The sequence below is a fragment of the Urocitellus parryii genome, chromosome 7 (genome assembly GCF_045843805.1).
Source record: "Urocitellus parryii isolate mUroPar1 chromosome 7, mUroPar1.hap1, whole genome shotgun sequence".
NCBI lineage: Eukaryota > Metazoa > Chordata > Mammalia > Rodentia > Sciuridae > Urocitellus > Urocitellus parryii.
Genome location: NC_135537.1, coordinates 131,028,913 through 131,046,253, shown reverse-complemented (window position 1 = coordinate 131,046,253; position 17,341 = coordinate 131,028,913). Strand labels below are relative to the sequence as shown.

Below are 17,341 nucleotides of genomic sequence, written 5' to 3'. Positions count from 1 at the left end.
AACCCATTTCAAGCGAACTTAAGCAATAAAGAGGGGGTATTGGAAAGACACTTGGGTGTCTCATAGAACCCAAGGAGAAGAAGTGAACTAGGTCTCATAGGACCTGGAAAATCCTCAGGAACTCAGTTTTTCTTTCTAGTCACAATCTTCAGGAAGGGGAAAATGGCTCATGGGTTGAGTAGATAATTCACAGTATGTACAATATACTACAGGTGAATTTTAAGTGATAAGAAATGAATTCTGAGTTGTGATTGGACTGTGAGCATCCGAAATGTGAAAAATGGGTCTTCACAGGCAGAATCGGTGGAGGGAATATGTTGCCATAGGGTAAAAATGGTCTTTTTCAAAAAGAAATGGAGGCTCTGGATGACCGTGGCAGGACAAAGGTTGTGAGAGATTGGGGTCCATGGAGAGCATAGGAGAGTTTCTCATTGTGAGGAGGAAGGAAAGAGGGTTTTGTGGTGAATGGTGTGAACTTCACAAGAGGGTCACTGACAGATGGCTGCTGGGGGAGCAGGAAGGGTTGTGACCACTTATGTTCCCAGGATTCTTGAGTATTGGGAGATGTGGGTGTAAACAGAGAGGCATCAGAGTAAAACTAGACTTTACAGTAGAAGTTTCCAAATCTTAGCTGCACTTAGCCAACTTACCAGGTGACTGACATGGTACATGCCCTCCAGAAAGCCTGGCATGCCCACAGCATGCCAAATGCAGATAACAAGGAGGGTAATTTATGACAACCTCAGCACTTTGAACTCCACAAGTTGAAAGTTTGTGTTTATCAAGAATAGTCATGTAAGCTTTCAAAACTCTTTATATCAGTTAAATTGGTTATTGTTATTATGCAACTTATAGAGGAAATAATGGTGGAATAGCAGTATAAACTTACAGGTATTCTTTTTATTAAAGTCAAATTGAATACTTTATTGCTCTGTAAACAGCAACCATTAAAAAAATCACTGTCGAGTTATGGACTAGGAGTAGGCAAGATAACTGTAAAAAGGTTTGGGGAAAACTGCAAAAGGTCTAGACAGATGCTGCTTTTGGTGTTTTCTCCTACAACAATCTTTAGGTTTTTAGCTCCATTTTAAATAAATGTAAACTCACCTGTGTGTGATTTATGTAGGGAAGAACTAAGGGAGCTTGTTATGGACCCATACTCAAAGAAAACACTTTGGCCCTATAGAAAAGAATTCATGAATGACTCTACATTTAGGATGTCAAAGTTAAAACAAGTGTTTAAGGTACATCTGAATACTTTCAGATTCCTACTTTCATCACCTATTTTGAATGACTATTTCAATATGCAGAGATGGAGCATTTATGCAAAAAGTATAGATTCAAGGGGTTTTGCTCACTATAGAGCAGGAAGTTCAGGGAAGAGGTAAGCCAGGTGAATAGGATTTCTCAGGGCTGGGAGAATATGAATATGCAAAGATGGAATAATTGAGATGTGTACCTGGGCAGCACTTGCCAGGATGAGAATGAGGAGGGCCAAAGCCTGGGTCCCAGGCTGGGAAAGAATTAGATCTGAAGGGAGCATACCCATGGGGCACATTAAGGGTGCTCAGCCTGTGGTGCAGGCTTCAAATAAACCCTGTTTCAGGATAACCCAATGGAAACTTCATGATTCAACCTGAAGGGGAATTCCAAACTCTTGGTTCCTGAATCTGGACAACAAACATATCTATTTCAGCTGTGCTACATTACCTGTATTCGACCTCAACACAAAGCTCTGCATCTTTGCCAAGATGGCTTACTCACTTTCCCCTGAAAAACATTCCCACACTTCAGGATATTCTCTCTCTCTCTCTCTCTCTCTCTCTCTCTCTCTCTCTCTCTCTCTCTTCTGTACGATCCATTGCTTTCTCATTGATTTTTCACATCAAAATTAGGTTGGGGGGTGATTCTAGTATTTAGCTGTCATCTTCTGCATGGCTGGGTGTTAGGGAGTGCTTGCAAGGTAACATTGTACTTCTAGGATAGCTGGGAGAAACCCTGGGGGCAGAGACTATAGTGAAACAGATACCTGCATCTGAGTGGGAGAGGTGAGAGGAGGAGCCCTTTCAACCCACACACAATAGGGGCATTCCTCTGGGTGTGGTGCCTTGGGAACTGGGTCTCAGATCCTCTTTTTTTTTTTTCATGTCTAATAAAATCATTTATTTTTTTTTTTCTGTGTAACTTTTTATTTATTGCATTCTTAGCACTTTTACTGATTTCTCTGGATTTAATTGAGGATTGTATATAATTCCATTCTTAGTTAAAATTCTTCATTGATTTTTTTTCATTAAAAGACATTTTAATTAGTCTAAGCACCCTTTCAAATAACACTCTATTATGTAGTATGTAATCTGAATCCCTATCTCTCACCATGCACAAAAGTTAACTCAAAATGGATCAAGGAGCTTGATATTAAATCAGAGACACGGGGTCTGATAGAAGAAAAAATTGGTTATGATCTACATACTGTGGGGTCTTGCTCCAAATTCCTCAATAGAACACCCATAGCGCAAGAGTTAACAACTAGAATCAGATCCTCTTAAGTGCTGACTTTCTTCCAGGTTCCTGTCCTGGTTCAGGCAAGATGGGCAAGTATGTGATCCGACTCGCCACCGGGGACTCGCTCTTGGCGGGCTCCACCAACCTGGTGCAGCTGTGGCTAGTCGGGGAGCACGGGGAGGCGGACCTGGGGAAGCTGCTAAGGCCATTGCGGGAGAAGGTGAGTGCGGAGCCTGGGAGCCAGGGCGAGGAGGAGCAGCCCGCACGTTCTGTAGCCCTAGGTCAGAAGCAAGGGGAAGCTGGGCCAGGGAATGAGATGGTGCGAGGGTTGGGTGCCTGATAGAAAAAAAGGAAAGTGAGAAGAGAGAGAATCGAGTAGTATCTCTGCTTGGGTGGAAGGAGTAGGGAAGATGCTATTGGAGGCTGGAGGCTGGAGGCTGGAGCCCCGCAGAGCTAGCTGTTCCTCCTCACCGCCACCTGCTTCAGGTCTCTCCCTGGGTGTCCCGGAGGGACAAACAAAGCCAAGATTCCTCGAAAGCATCCAGACTCCACAGTCCTCGCTAAGGACCTCATAACCTGCCTCTGCGGAATGTTCTGTTGCACAGAAAACGGAGTTGGAGATCCATGTCCCCTTTCACCTGGGGCGCCTCCTGCTGGTGAAGCTGCGCAAGCACAAAAGCCTGTTGAACTTTGACTGGTTTTGCAAGTGGATCACGGTGCAGGGCCCAGGGACCCAAGGAGAGGTCCATTTCCCTTGCTACAGCTGGATCCAGGACGACAGGATTCTCTGTCTACCCGAAGGCACGGGTGAGGGCTCTGGGTAAAGGGTGTGACTCCTCCAGGAAGCGGGGGTCAGGATAGGGGATGCTATGATATAAAAGGGAAAGAGGAGAAAGATGCAGAGGTAAGAAATGCAAGAATGGGATTCAGGAAGAGAACTGATGGAAAGGCCCTGCCGTGGGGCTGAGTGTGAGGGGGGTTCCAGGGAGGACGCCTGTCTTTTGTTTCCCCCTTACCCAGCCAGGTTGGTGAGTGATGACCCCCAGAACCTGTTTAAGAAATATAGGGAACAGGAGCTGGAGGACAGAAGGAAGGCTTATCGGTGAGTCCCAGAAAGCTTCTGATCCCTACTACAGTTAGGAAAACCTCTTGCTCCACCTACTCCCGACTCCATGTTCTTCCTCCAGGTGGGGCTCCTGGAAGGATGGGTTAATCCTGCCTGTAGCAGGGAAGACGCAGAGGGACCTTCCCAGAAATGAACGATTTCTAGAGGATAAGGATTTGGATTTCACCCTCTCTCTAACAAAAGAGTGAGTGCCAGGTCTGGGTGGTAGCCCACACCTGTAATCCAATTACTCCAAAGACTGAGGCAGGAGAATCACAAGTTTGAGGCCAACCTCAGCAACTGAGCAAGACCCTACCTCAAAAAAATAAAAAGGTTTGGGATGTAGCTCAGTGGTAAAGCACCATGAATTCAATCCGCCGGTATCTCAAAAGAGAGTGCTGGATTGAGGTTGGGCACTTTCTTCCCAGGCTGTAAGGTGAGATTTTTTCTTATTTCTTCTTGCATGTCATTCTTTACACAGGTTGAAGAACTTGGCCATTAAGGGGATATTGGATCTTGCAAATTGCGTACATAGACTGGAAGATTACAAAAAAATATTCCCACGTGGAAAGACTGCCCTGGCAGGTCAGTTACCACAACCTGCTAATATATATATATATATATATATATATATATATATATATATATATATATATATATATATATATTTTCCAGCTCAGGGATCTGACAAAAGAGGGGTGATAGAGGGTAGAAGACTGATGTCAGTGCAACGAGGAGCTCACAACATGTCCCCAACTGACGTCCTCAGTGCGGGTCTGTGATTCCTGGAAGGATGATGACCTCTTTGGATACCAGTTCCTCAATGGTGCAAACCCCATGCTCCTGAGGCGTTCTACGAGTCTCCCAGCCCGGCTGGTGCTGCCTCCAGGGATGGGAGAGTTACCAACTCAACTGAACAAAGAGCTCCAGGTACTGTGCTTTTCACCACCCCAGCCATCCCCCTACCATTTTGCCTCCAATTCCTCCCATCTCTTCCTCCCCTTATCTCTTTCATGTTCACCTCCACTATCTGTACCCTCTTTCACGTACACTTAGAATTTCTCAACTTTGACATGATTAACATTATAAGCCAGATAATTCTTTGCTGTAGAGGACTGTCCTGTGCATTGTTGGATTCTAGTAGAAACCCTTGACTTTTACCTTCTAGAAGCCAGTAGTATCCTCTGTCCTGGTAGTTGTGACAACTGAAAGCATCCCTAGACATTGTCAAATGTTCTGAGGGGAGGGGGGCATCACTCCTGCTTGAGAACCATGAGCTGTATAATCTCCTCCTGTGTCTCGTTTTCTTTCCTCTCTTCCATCCCCACCTTCCTGGTTTCTTCTAATGAAGTAATTAGATGGACCTGAGCCTCAGTCTCAGGGAGGAGCTTGAGCTTCTAAAGAGAAACAGCAAAAAGACTGACCAAAGCCTTGAAGAACCAGACTTACATTTTAAAAGAGAGGATAAAGGAAATATTTTGTGCCCCATTTGACTAAAGCCTTCAAGCAGGAAGACAATAGTTGAGAGTGTGGCACATGGTGGAGAGTCAATTCAGGGGATTTGGAGTCTGGTGGAAGACACTGGTCATGAAAACTTTCATTCAGGCCTTTGGTTCTGGGGAAAGTGGTTAGTGCTTAAAGCAAAAGCCTGGATGGATAGAGGAAGGATCCACCTTGGGAAATGAGAGAAGGGCAGGTTCAGAATGACTCCAACCCCTTTCTGTGTTCTTGACATTGACCCTACAGGCTGGATCTCTGTTTGAAGCTGATTATACCCTGCTGGATGGGGTCAAGCCTAACATCATCATTTTTAAGCAACAATATGTGGCAGCCCCTTTGGTTATGCTGAAGCTACAACCTGATGGAAGACTCTTACCCATGGTTATCCAGGTAAGAGGACCCAGGTGTCTTTCTCCTAGACATTGATCCATTTAGAATTGATCCATTTAGGGACTTAGATACATAGTTCTTAGCTCCCATTCTCCCTCCTTCTCTAGCTCCAGCCACCTCGACATGGATGCCCCCCACCTCTGCTCTTCCTGCCTTCGGATCCTCCCATGGCCTGGCTCCTAGCCAAGACATGGGTCCGTAGCTCTGATTTCCAGCTGCACCAGTTACAGTCACATCTGTTAAGAGGACATCTGATGGCTGAGGTTATTTCTGTGGCCACAATGAGGAGCCTGCCCAGTCTGCATCCTATCTACAAGGTATTTTAGCACCTGTGTCATTCTGCATTTGATCATTGTTCATAATTCACAATCCTAGCCTTTGAGGCCCAGGGTTTAACCTTGTAGCATATTATATTAGAAGCAATCTTAGTTTATGCATGTGTGCTCATGCGCACACACACACACACACACACACACACACAGTCTGCTATGGAAATACCCAGGACACACACTTGCTATAAGGTGGGGAGGGTTAAGAATAGCTTTTACAAAGGAGTTTACATTTGGACTGAGGAGGTTGTCAAGGGTAGAAAGGGATGGGGACATTCAAGTCCATCTGTAAAGGAGAGGAATGAAAGGAGCATGGATAATTGTGGATGTTAGGTGTGAATGATTGGAGTGTTGTGTAATAGAACAAGTAAGTGAGAAAAAATAAGCAAGGAAGCCGTGTTACTTGGTGGGGAGAAGAAGCAAGGGCTCTGTTTTGACCCTGCAAGGTTTTCCAATCCCGGTCGCCATCCATTTGAAAATATCAGGGTGGATATGTGAGCCTGGAATTCCTAGAAAAATTGAAGACATAAATTTTGAAGTTATTAGGAAACAGAAGTCTCTAAAGCCATCATACTAGGGAATATTCTCTGTGGTTTGTAGCCACAGCAGATTATATGTTTCTGATGCTATTGAGAGGCCCACATGGTTAAAGAGAAGGCATATCTGGGTTTGTCAACACGGAAGTCAGTGGTTAATCACTGAAAAATGCTATTCAGGGAAGCAGAGGTGCAAGAAATCTGATTGGTGTGGGCTGAGCAGAAACTGTGAGGTGAGAAAGAAGAGACAACACATGACTCTTCAAAAGACATGGACCCTGGGAGCTCTATTTGATTGTGTTCCATTTCTTTTCTCTACCATTAGCTCCTGATCCCCCACTTTCGCTATACCATGGAGATCAAAATCCTGGCCCGGAATAATCTTGTCTCTGAATATGGAATTTTTGATCTGGTATGGAAAGGGATGGATGAAGAAGGAGGAGGGTTCGATGTTGGGAGAATCCCAAGGTTTATATCCCTCTTTTATTGTTCCCCCATGATCTGCTTTCTCTACTAAAGGCCTCTCCCTAATCTGTCTCATACCTGAAGAGTCTTCTGGTCCTAAATCTCCCTTGCTTTCTCACCTGGGTTGGCTAATCCTAGGTTTGTCCTCAGGTGGTGAGTACAGGTAGTGGAGGCCATGTGGACATTCTCCAGAGAGCCACAGCTTGTTTGACTTACCGTTCCTTCTGCCCTCCTGATGACCTGGCTGACCGTGGGCTCCTGGATGTGACATCTTCTCTCTATGGCCAGGATGCCCTTAGGCTGTGGGAAATCATCAGTAGGTGAGGGTGATACAGAGAGTGATAGAACAAGGGGGACCACAGGTACAGAAGGTCCTACATTGGCTGGCTGAGTCACAACAACCTTTTCCCTGTGGAACAGGTATGTGCATGGGATGGTGGGACTCTTCTATAAGAGTGATAAAGCCGTGAAGCAAGATTCAGAGCTGCAGGCCTGGTGCAGAGAGATCACTGAAACTGGACTGCAGGGTGCCCAGGACCGGGGGTAAGGCCTGGATCCTCCCCAGAAACCTGTGTCAACACCCACCCACCTGTCAACTTTCCCTGCCTCACCGCATCATAAGACACCCTTCCTTGAGGACCCTGAGAATTCCCTGGACTTTTCCACAGTATCCAGAAATCTTAATGGTCACTCCTGATTTTCCCAGTTCCTTTCCTTTATCATCCTCTCATATACTCTTTTACTCCTTATGCACGAAGAACTTTCTCCAGAATCAGATACATGACTTCTCTTAGATATTTTTTCCTTACTTGTTTCTATTCTTTCCCCCATAGCTCTAAGGTTTATCCCAAGTATATCCTATTTGAGTTCACATTTTCTGTGAATCATAGAATTCAGAGGCCAGGTCCATAGGAAATTCTTTAATGTATCTCCGAATATCTTTCCCTCATGTCCAAATATCTGCCTCATGTCCTGGTCTCAAATCCTCTCATTCTCAATTCACCCAGGTTCCCCCTCTCCTTGGAGTCCCTGGATCAACTCTGCCACATTGTTACTATGTGTATCTTCACATGCACTGGTCAGCATGCTTCAGCCCACCTGGGACAGGTAACCTGTGGGATCATCCCCCAGGGACTCCTGGGATTAGAATATGAGGGGAGTTAAATGCCTGGGCCATTAACCTGGGTTTCTGAGTGGCTCTTCTACCCGTAGCTAGACTGGTACTCCTGGATCCCTAATGGCCCATGCACCATGAGGAAGCCTCCACCCATCTCCAAGACTGTGACAGAGAAGGATATAGTAGACTCACTGCCTGATCTCCACCAGGCCCGTATGCAGAAGACGTTCATCAAGTTCCTTGGCAGACGTCAGCCAGTCATGGTTAGAAACAGATGCCTGGGTTCTTGGGGAGGAGATAGCTTGAGGGAAGTGCAGTAGTCTTGGCTGAGAGGCCCAAGGAGCTGAGCCATCTTGTTCCCCTCTCTCTCTCCAGGTGGCCCTGGGGCAACATAAGGAGAAATATTTCTCAGGCCCTGGGCCCCAGGCTGTGCTGCAGCAATTCCAGGAGGAGCTGGCTGTCATGGACAGGGAGATTAAGGCCCGGAATGCAGGCTTGGACCTTCTCTATGAATACCTTCAACCCAGCATGGTGGAAAACAGTGTGACCATCTGAGAGGTCTTGCCCACCTCAGTCCCAAAGCTCACTGTCCCCACACACCCTTGTACTCTTGTTCTCCATGCCCATGTTCTCTGCTAAACAGCTGCCCCCAAAAGCTGTGTCGTCAAGGTGCCTGGAGCTGCCCATCACACAATGTGGGGAATAAACAATGCTTGTTCCCATTGCACATTGAAACCTGGGACCTTCTGTACTTGCCTACCTTAATGTCTACAAGTTCTATGCTTCCTTAACCTTTGATCCCTCTTACCTCTTTCCCTTTCCCAAAAGAGCTGGTCTCTGTATAAATAAAAGACCTGATTAAATTGTCATGTTGATTATGTGGTAAGTGAAGGTGAGAGAAAATACCTTACTTTGTTTCTTGCCTTCTTATTCAGTTTCCAAGGGATAAAAGAAAGGCATTTTCCTGAAACAAAAAAATTCTTCCAGGAATCAACACTGACTTCTAGCCTTTCCTTAAGCCTCCCTAAGCTAAATGACAGACGTTCTGGCCCACTGAGCCCCCATGGGGCTGAGGGATCTGGCTTTTAACAGTGGTGTTTAGCTTGAGGTTTCTCTAAATCCTCAATCACATGACCCTTGGGCCACCTGCAGTAACAGTTTCTGTGTGACTTCCCCAACCCTGCATCCCTCTGCACTGTCCCTTTCCACAGCATCTCACTCTTCCTTTCAGCCCTTTCCCAGGACTCTTGACAAACCTTATCCTTCATTTCATCTCTATATGATAGAATCTAGCCCACAGTCCTACATACTGAAGATGGATGGACAATTGAAGGAGCAGTAGGCCAGCCACTGTGTTACGAGTTTTTAAATATATGGTCTCAATTTATTGTCACAACATCTTTATGGGGTTGGTATCATGATCCCCATCTAATAAATGAGGAAAATAAGGGCTGGAGAATTAATACATAAATGACATTTAACCAAAACACAATGGGGTAAAATTCCAGTTGATAAGGAGGAAAACCCAGAACTGTGGCCACAGCAAAAGCAATGGTATAAAAATCCAATGATAATAATTGAGGTCTGGGTGCCAGAGGACACACCTGTTATCACAGCTGCTTAGGATGCTGACAAGTGGGAAGATTTCAAGTGGGAGGCCAGCCAGAGAAACTTAGCAAGACCCTGTCTCAGAATAAAAAATAAAAAGGTTTGGGGATGTAGCTCAGAGGTAGAATACCCCAGGGTTCAATCCCCAGCATCAGTGAAGGTCTGAAATGAGGTCTAATGAAATGGGAAAGAAGGGACATATAAAGAGACTTTGACTATTTTAAGGAATCTTGCACATTCGACTTATTTATGCTATCTATGCATATGCATACATGTATACAGTGTAGTTAGAAAGCCAGAAGCAGAAGAGTGTGTTCCATCCAAATTCACCTGCTAATGCCTCCAACTTTCTAATATCCCAATATAGGCATCACAAAATAAAGAGCTGAGTAGTCAAGATTCCTAAAGCTGCCATCACACAATTTGGGGAATAAGCAATGTTTGTTCTCATTGCACATTGGAACCTGGGACCTTCTGTACTAGCCTACCTTAATGTCTACAAGTTCTATAACTTGGTAGATGATAATAGAATTTTCAGATAGCCACAAAGATCATAGACTCAATCTTTGACTTGTCTGCCTAGAGGTTTTGTTAGTCCTATCCCACTATCAGTGGAGAGGAAAGAGGTATAGAGGAAAGTTAAAGATCAAACAGAAAATTTCAGTCTGGGCATGACTGGCTAGAAATACAGAATGGAAGGCAAGTTAAGTTGAGGTAATGGTGGAACTCTTATTGAAAATAATTATCAGAGAATCAGACCAAGTTGAAGAAGGATGGGAGGTAAGGTCTGCGGTGTTAATCATATGAGTTGAATTTTATGAACAAGGGGGAAAATTAGATGAGTAGACACCAAAGACAGCTCCGGATATGCTCACAGTTGGGAGTCTAAATGGGAAAAGTGAAGCTAGGAAATGAGAATGAACCTAATTTGGGAGGTAAGAAGAAAAGCCAGACAATGTGGATCACAGAAGTCAAGGGAGAAGAAGTTCAAGGATTAAGGGGCTGCCAACTGTGTCTTCCTCCATCTCAAGACATTATTCCATACCCTCTCAGTACTCTCTCCTAGCTCTACCATTTCCTGCACATCACCTCTTTCTCCATTTCCCTCCAGAATATACCCCATCTTCTCCCCAAATCTTCTCAGCAGGTGTCCTCATGTCTTTTGCATAGTACAGTGGAGAAGTCCTTTGTCTGGCCTTCATTTTTTTTCACCCTCATTTCCAGGAGATGCTGATGCAACCACTCTTACTGAGACAGTCTTCCCAGGCAACTGAGCACATTAGGGGCTATGTTAGCTTCCTGTAGCTACGATAATATACCAGAAATAAACAACTGAAATGGATGAAACATTTATTTAGGCTCACAGTTTTGGAGGTTGTGGTCTACAGTCACTTGATCCCTCCCCCATTTGGGGACTGTGGTGAGCTAGAACATCATGGTGGGTAGCACATGGCAGAGCAAAGCTGCTCCCCTCATGATGGCCAGGAAGGAGGGGCAGGAGAAGGGCTTTTTATAACAAATCCCCTCTTTCATATGCATTGAATTTTTTCTCCTCCTCCTTCTCCTCCTCCTCCTTCCCCCTCCTCCTCCCCCCTCCTCCCCCCTCTCCTTCCCCCTCCTCCCCCCTTCTTCTCCTCCTCCTCCTCCTCTTAGTTTTTATTTCATTTTAATTTATTTATTCCAATGTTATTGGTGCATTATGGTTGTACACAATGGTGGGATTTATTGTTGCATATTCATATATGAACATAAAACAACAATATAATTTGGCCAATATCATTCCCCAGTATTTCCCTGCTCCATCTCCACCTGATCTCCGTTTGCTTTTCATGAGATTCCCCTCTCCATCTTTCTTTTCCTTTTTCTTCTTTAGCTTACACATTTGAGAGAAAACTTATGACCCTTGATTTTCTGAATTTGGCTTATTTTGATTCACATAATGTTCTCAAGTTCCATCCAGTTCTCCAAATGACACAATTTTATTCTTCTTTATGACTAAACAAAACTCCGTGGTGTTTATCCATTCATCCATTGGCAGGCACCTAGAGTGGCTCCATAGTTTGGCTATTGCAAATTGTGTTACCACAAACATGAATATGCATGTATTGCTATAGAATGATGACTCTAGCTCTTTAGGACAAATACAGAGAGGTGGGATAGCTGGGTCATATTGTGTTTCCATTCCTAGTCTTTTGAGGAACCTCCACACTGACTTCCAGAGTGGTTAGACTAATTTGCAATCCCATCAACATTGTGAAAGTGTTTCTTTTTCTCCCCATCCTCTCCAGCATTTATTATTGTTTGTATTCTTGATAGATGCTATTCTAATTGGAGTGAGATGAAATTTCAGTGTAGTTTTGATTTGCATTTCCCTGATGGTGAATGATGTTGAATATTTTTTCCATATATTTGTTTGTCATTTGTATTTCTTTTCAAAATTGTCTTGTTTAATTCATTTTCCAATTTATTAATTGGGTTATTTGTTTTATGATGTTAATATTTTTTTTGGTTCTTTATATATTCTGGATATTTGGGTTTTGTCAGAAGAGTAGCTAGCAAATATTTCCTCATATTCTGTAGGTTCTCTCTTCACATTCTTAATTGTTTCCTTTGCTGTGAAGAAGCTTTTTAATTTGATGCCATCAACATTTATTGACTCTGCATTCTTTCCTGAATTTTAGGGGTCATATTGAGGAAGTCATTGCCTGTACCTATATGTTGGAATGTTGATCCTACTTTTTCTTCTAGGAGTTGCATAGTTTATGGTCAAATTCCCAGGTCTTTAATTCTTTTTGAGTTGACTTTTCTTCAGGGTGGGAGATAAGGGCCTCTTCTCATTCTTCTACATAAAGATAACCATTTTTCCAGCACTATTTGTTTAAAAAGATGTCTTTTCTCCAACATATGATTTTGGCACTTTTGTCAAAAATCAGATGACTGTATCTGTGTGGGTTTGTCTGTGCATCTTCTATGCTGTATCTTTATTCTATGTGTTCATATTTATGCCAGTACCATGAAGTTATTGATGCTATAGGTCTGTAGTCTAATTTGAAGTCAGATATTGTGATTCCTCCAGCATTGTTTTTTGGCTTAAAATTGCTTTGGTTATTCTGTATTTTTTTATTCTTTCAAATAAATTTTAAGACTGTTTTTTCTCATTCTGTGAGGAATATCCTTTGTATTTTGATGGGGTTTTCATTGAATTTGTATATTGCTTTTGGTAGTATGGTCATTTAAACAATATTAATTCTGCCTATATGGACATGGGAGGTCTTTTCATCTTGCATATTCTTCAGTTTCTTTCTTCTATATTCTATCATTTTCACTATGAAAGTCTTTCATCTCCTTGGTTTGATTTATTTGACTATTGTGAATGAGATTGTTTTTCTGATTTTTTTTCTCAGCAGATTCATTGTTGGTGTATAGGGAAACTGTTGATTTTTTAATATTGATTTTATAAACTGCTACTTTGCTGAATTTGGACCTTCAAACAGTGCTAATTTGACTTCTTCTTTGCCAACTTTTATTCCTTTTATTTCCTTCTCTTCCTATTGTTCTGGCTAAAACTTTTAGTACTATATTGAATAGGATTGGTGAGAGTGAGCATTCTTGTCTTGTTCTGGATTTAAAGGAAATGTGTGCAGGTTTTCCCCCATTCATTACAATGTTAGTTTGGGGCTTGTTGTATATAGACTTTATGATGTTGAGGTAGGTTTCTTCTGTCTCCTGTTTCCTTCGTATTTTCATCATGAATGGCTCATAAATTTTGTCAAAAGATTTCTCACCATCTATTGAGAGGACTATGTGATTTTTGTCCTTAATTCTGTTTATATGGTAAATTACATTTTTGCATATGTTAAAATATCCTTGCATCCCTGAGATAAAACCAACTTGGTTATTATGTGAAATCTTCTTAGTATTTTGTTGAAAATTACTTATACCTAAATTCATCAGGGGTATAGATTTGTAGTTTTCTTACCTTGATGTGTCCTTATCTGGTTTTGATATGAGGATTATAACTAGATTCATAAAATAAATTTGGAAGTGTTCAATCCCTTTCTATTTCATGGAATAATTTCTTCTTTAAACATTCTTTAGACATGATAGACTTTATTCAAATGCAATAGCATCAGGGCTGAGGTTGTGGCTTAGTGGTTAGAGTGCTCGCCTTGCCGGTTCGAGACCCTGGGTTCAATCCTTAGCACCACATACAAATAAATAAGTGAAATAAAGGTATTGTGTCCAATTACAACTAAAAAAATAAATAAATTTTTTACAAAGGGATGGAGGATAGTTGGTAGAGTGCTTGCCCTGCATGCACAAGGCTCTGGGTTCAATCCCTAGCACCAAACAAACAAACAAAAAGTGTAAGCTCAAATGCAATAGCAGCATCAACTCTTGTACATTAAATTTTCTTGGTATTTTCTAAATTGGAATGGCCAAATCCAGTGCTATTAAAGCAGCCTGAAGAATACAGTCTTAATTTTCCTGTATGAGATCCAAGGGTAAAGACCAGTGATAGATGCCATCTTATGCCTATAATTCTATCAGCATACTCACAGCAGAATTCCATATACAACATATCCATTGTAACATGTATGGTGGTCATGGTTAAGGAGTTGTTAAACAAGGTCTTGCTATCACAGATGAAATTTTTCTGAATAAGACAGAGTGTTCCAAACCTTTAAAAACTCCAGTCCTTTCAAAAGTACAAGTGCTATATTGGACTTCTAGCAAGTGCACCAAGAGAAAAACAATGCCCAGAATAGGTAGGCTTGGTGAAATAAAAAAATCTGAATGCTGGTTGGAAGTTTGGAGAAGAATGATTCTATTTCACTGGCTTGTGAGAATCCCTAGTCATTTCTAGCACCCAAAGAAAAAACTGAGAAGGAAGAATTTAGCTCAATGTAGGTGATTGTATTAGTTTTTAAAAAACCAGAAAACTCTGAAAATCTTAGTGTTGATCTTACCTGCGATATTCAGTCTTTCACAGATACAGTTCATAGGCAAGCAATAAACAGCAAGATGTTTGAGATGGGTATATAAATTGCTGCAACTCATGTAAAAAGAAAGCAATTCCAGCAACTACTACCTAATCATGTGCTTCAGGAAAAAAATCAACAGAAGGAATCAGATTAAACAATCGAAATGACAGCTGCCTTGACTTGTTTATGGACAGTGATAACCACATGTCTGTACCTTCACCTCCTAATGCTATGAAGATCAGTCCGATGAAAAGTTCTGCTAGTTCTCAGACCAGAAACAGTCCTGCTTCAGCTATGATGCCAGCATTTGTGACCAACATTCAGCTACTGAATTTTCTATGCCACAAGTAAATTCCAGTGAAAGCTCAGGGGGTACATTGAGGGAAAGCATTCCTCCAACAGCCACACACCAGTCATTTCTCCACCACCAAAGCCTATGGTTTCCAGAGCTATTTCCCCAACACATCTGATAAACCCACTATCTAGACCTTTAGGAAATGCAACAACAAAAATACTTAACCCTATTTTGGGAGCCTGGAGGACATCATCACCTCAGAAAGAAGAGTCCCACATTATCCAGAAGGGTGGACTTCAAGACAATGAGATAGGGAAAGACAGTGGAATTAATCTGACCTCACTCTTCTCTGTACATATATGAACATACCACAGTGAATCTCACCATCATGTATATCATGTATATCCAAAAGACACTAATTTTAAAAATTATAAGTAAACAGATCAGTAGAATAGAGGGAAGGGAATGGGGGAGGATAGAAGGGAGGAGAAAGCACTGGGAACTGAATTAGATAAAGCTGAAAATCTAATAGTTCTACTTTCTAATAAAAAAAATATTGTGGGCTAGGGATGTGCCTCAAGTGGCAGTGCACTCGCAGGGCATGCTCGGGGCGCTGGTTTCGATACTTAGCACCATATAAAAATAAAATAAAGATGTTGTGTCCTCCAAAAACTAAAAAAAAATATTAAAAACCTCTCTCTCTCTCTCTCTCTCTCTCTCTCTCTCTCTCTCTCGATCGCTCACTCTCTTTTAAAAAAAATATTTTGTACTGCAAATTTTCCAAACAATACATAAAACATAAATCTAATCCAGATCTCAATTATGGATACAAATATAGCTTGAGGGTTTTTTCATATTTATAAGCAGTAATTTGGGGGGGGATAATTAATGCAACTGTTGTTAACATCATCATCATAATAATAATAATACTCCTGGCTTTACATACTATCCTAGGCTTATGGTCAAATGCTGATTAGCCCAGTAAGGGAGGTCACCAACAAAACCTAAATCCATTTTCAGTCATGTCTAATCTTGAACACTTTGTTCTCCTTTGTTAGCATTTTTAAGACAAGTTGGCAAATATTGTTTATGGATCTCCAAGGTTGTTTTTTACCAGTTCAATCTGTTTTATTGAATTCTTGATAACAGGAACAGGACTTGCAAAGTGGGATATCAGAAAGGTCTGTGTTGGATGTTTTCTTCAGGCCAAGAGAAAAGTGGCTGTCTGGAAAGTTCTGCATTGAGTTGTACTTGTCTCTACATTGAGTTGTTCCTTTGTTTCTTTTTATTGTGTCCAATCAGCCAGCAAATAGATTTCTTTCAGCTTACTGAAGCTCTGTATTCTTTTGCATTAATCTGCTGTCTTCAAAATGAATTTTAAAAGCTGTTTCAGTTTCCCCTCTTTTCTTTTTTTTTCCTTTTGCTTGCATGCACAAAGTGAGGCTTATTTCACAACAAAACAAAATGCCCATATTTTCTTAAGCCATAATGTGAAACCAATAACCCTGTGACTATGTGGCATAGAGCACTAAACTTTGGTCCCATGGCTAAAATTTTAAGATGACTACAAGGAATGCCTGTGACATATGACATCAGTCTTGGATGACCATTTGATCTCTAAATAAGAGGAATTTTGTATACTCCAAAGAACTTTCCTATTCTTACTGACACTAAATTGATTTTTCAATTTAAACATGTGGGCAAAAAGGTATTTTTTTAAAAGATTTTTAATTAATTTTTATTTTAGCTGGTTTACCACTAGTCAGAAAATTTTACATACAGAAACATTTTGAAAATCATTTTTAGTAAGCATTTGACATCTGGTCAGTCAGCTCTCTACCCTTTTTATGTTGTTTTGTTCTATCAAAAGATTGGGAACTTGATATATATCCAAAAGAACTAAAATCAGCATACTATAGGGACACAGTCACATCAATGTTTATAGCAGCACAATTCACAATAGCCAGACTATAGAACCAAACTAGGTTCCCTTTAATAGATGAATGGATAAAGAAAATGTGGCATATATACACAACAGACTGAGTATTATTCAACCATGAAAATAATGAAAGGATGTTATTGGCTGGCAAATGGATGGAAATAGAGACTATAATAAGTGAAATAAGTCAGACTCAGAAAGTCAAGAGGTGAATGTTTTCTCTGATACAGGGAAGATAGTCTAAAATTAGGGGAGAAAAAGAGAAAAGAGATGGGGGGATTCTATCAAAATAAAAGAAAGATCAGGAGAGTATAAGAAGGGGACTGAGGGGGAGGGGAGAGGGACCCGATAAAGGAGAAACACTGTAATGAATCTGAACTAAATTTCCAATGTACATTTATGAATATACTACAGTGAACCTCACCAAACCTATATCCACAGAACACTAATTTTTTAAAATGTAAATAAATAGATCAATAGAGTGGAGAAAGAGGAATGGGGGAGGGAGAAGGGGAAGGGTAAGAGTAAACACTGGAGCAAACTATAATCCATGCATTTAATATTTTTACG

At 41.5% G+C, this 17,341-nt stretch overlaps 1 protein-coding gene and 1 pseudogene across 2 annotated transcripts; both read left to right on the top strand.

Moving 5' to 3' along the window:
* The first annotated feature begins 2,587 nt into the window (after positions 1–2,587).
* Positions 2,588–8,499, top strand: LOC144255815 (polyunsaturated fatty acid (12S)/(13S)-lipoxygenase, epidermal-type-like). 2 transcript variants are annotated; one of them, XM_077800760.1, is made up of 14 exons: positions 2,588–2,722; positions 3,108–3,309; positions 3,523–3,604; positions 3,690–3,812; positions 4,089–4,192; positions 4,377–4,537; positions 5,354–5,497; positions 5,605–5,814; positions 6,688–6,774; positions 6,978–7,147; positions 7,248–7,370; positions 7,835–7,934; positions 8,040–8,207; positions 8,320–8,499. In XM_077800760.1, exons 1-14 carry the CDS (start codon positions 2,588–2,590, stop codon positions 8,497–8,499), a joined length of 1,989 nt encoding a protein of 662 aa, XP_077656886.1. The 2 variants fall into 2 exon arrangements, with proteins under 2 accessions (XP_077656886.1, XP_077656887.1); XM_077800761.1 differs by having other exon boundaries at positions 3,108–3,322; positions 3,536–3,604.
* A 1,942-nt stretch (positions 8,500–10,441) lies between these two features.
* LOC113178669 (poly(A) polymerase alpha pseudogene) lies at positions 10,442–15,195 on the top strand (annotated as a pseudogene).
* The last annotated feature ends 2,146 nt before the right edge of the window (positions 15,196–17,341 follow it).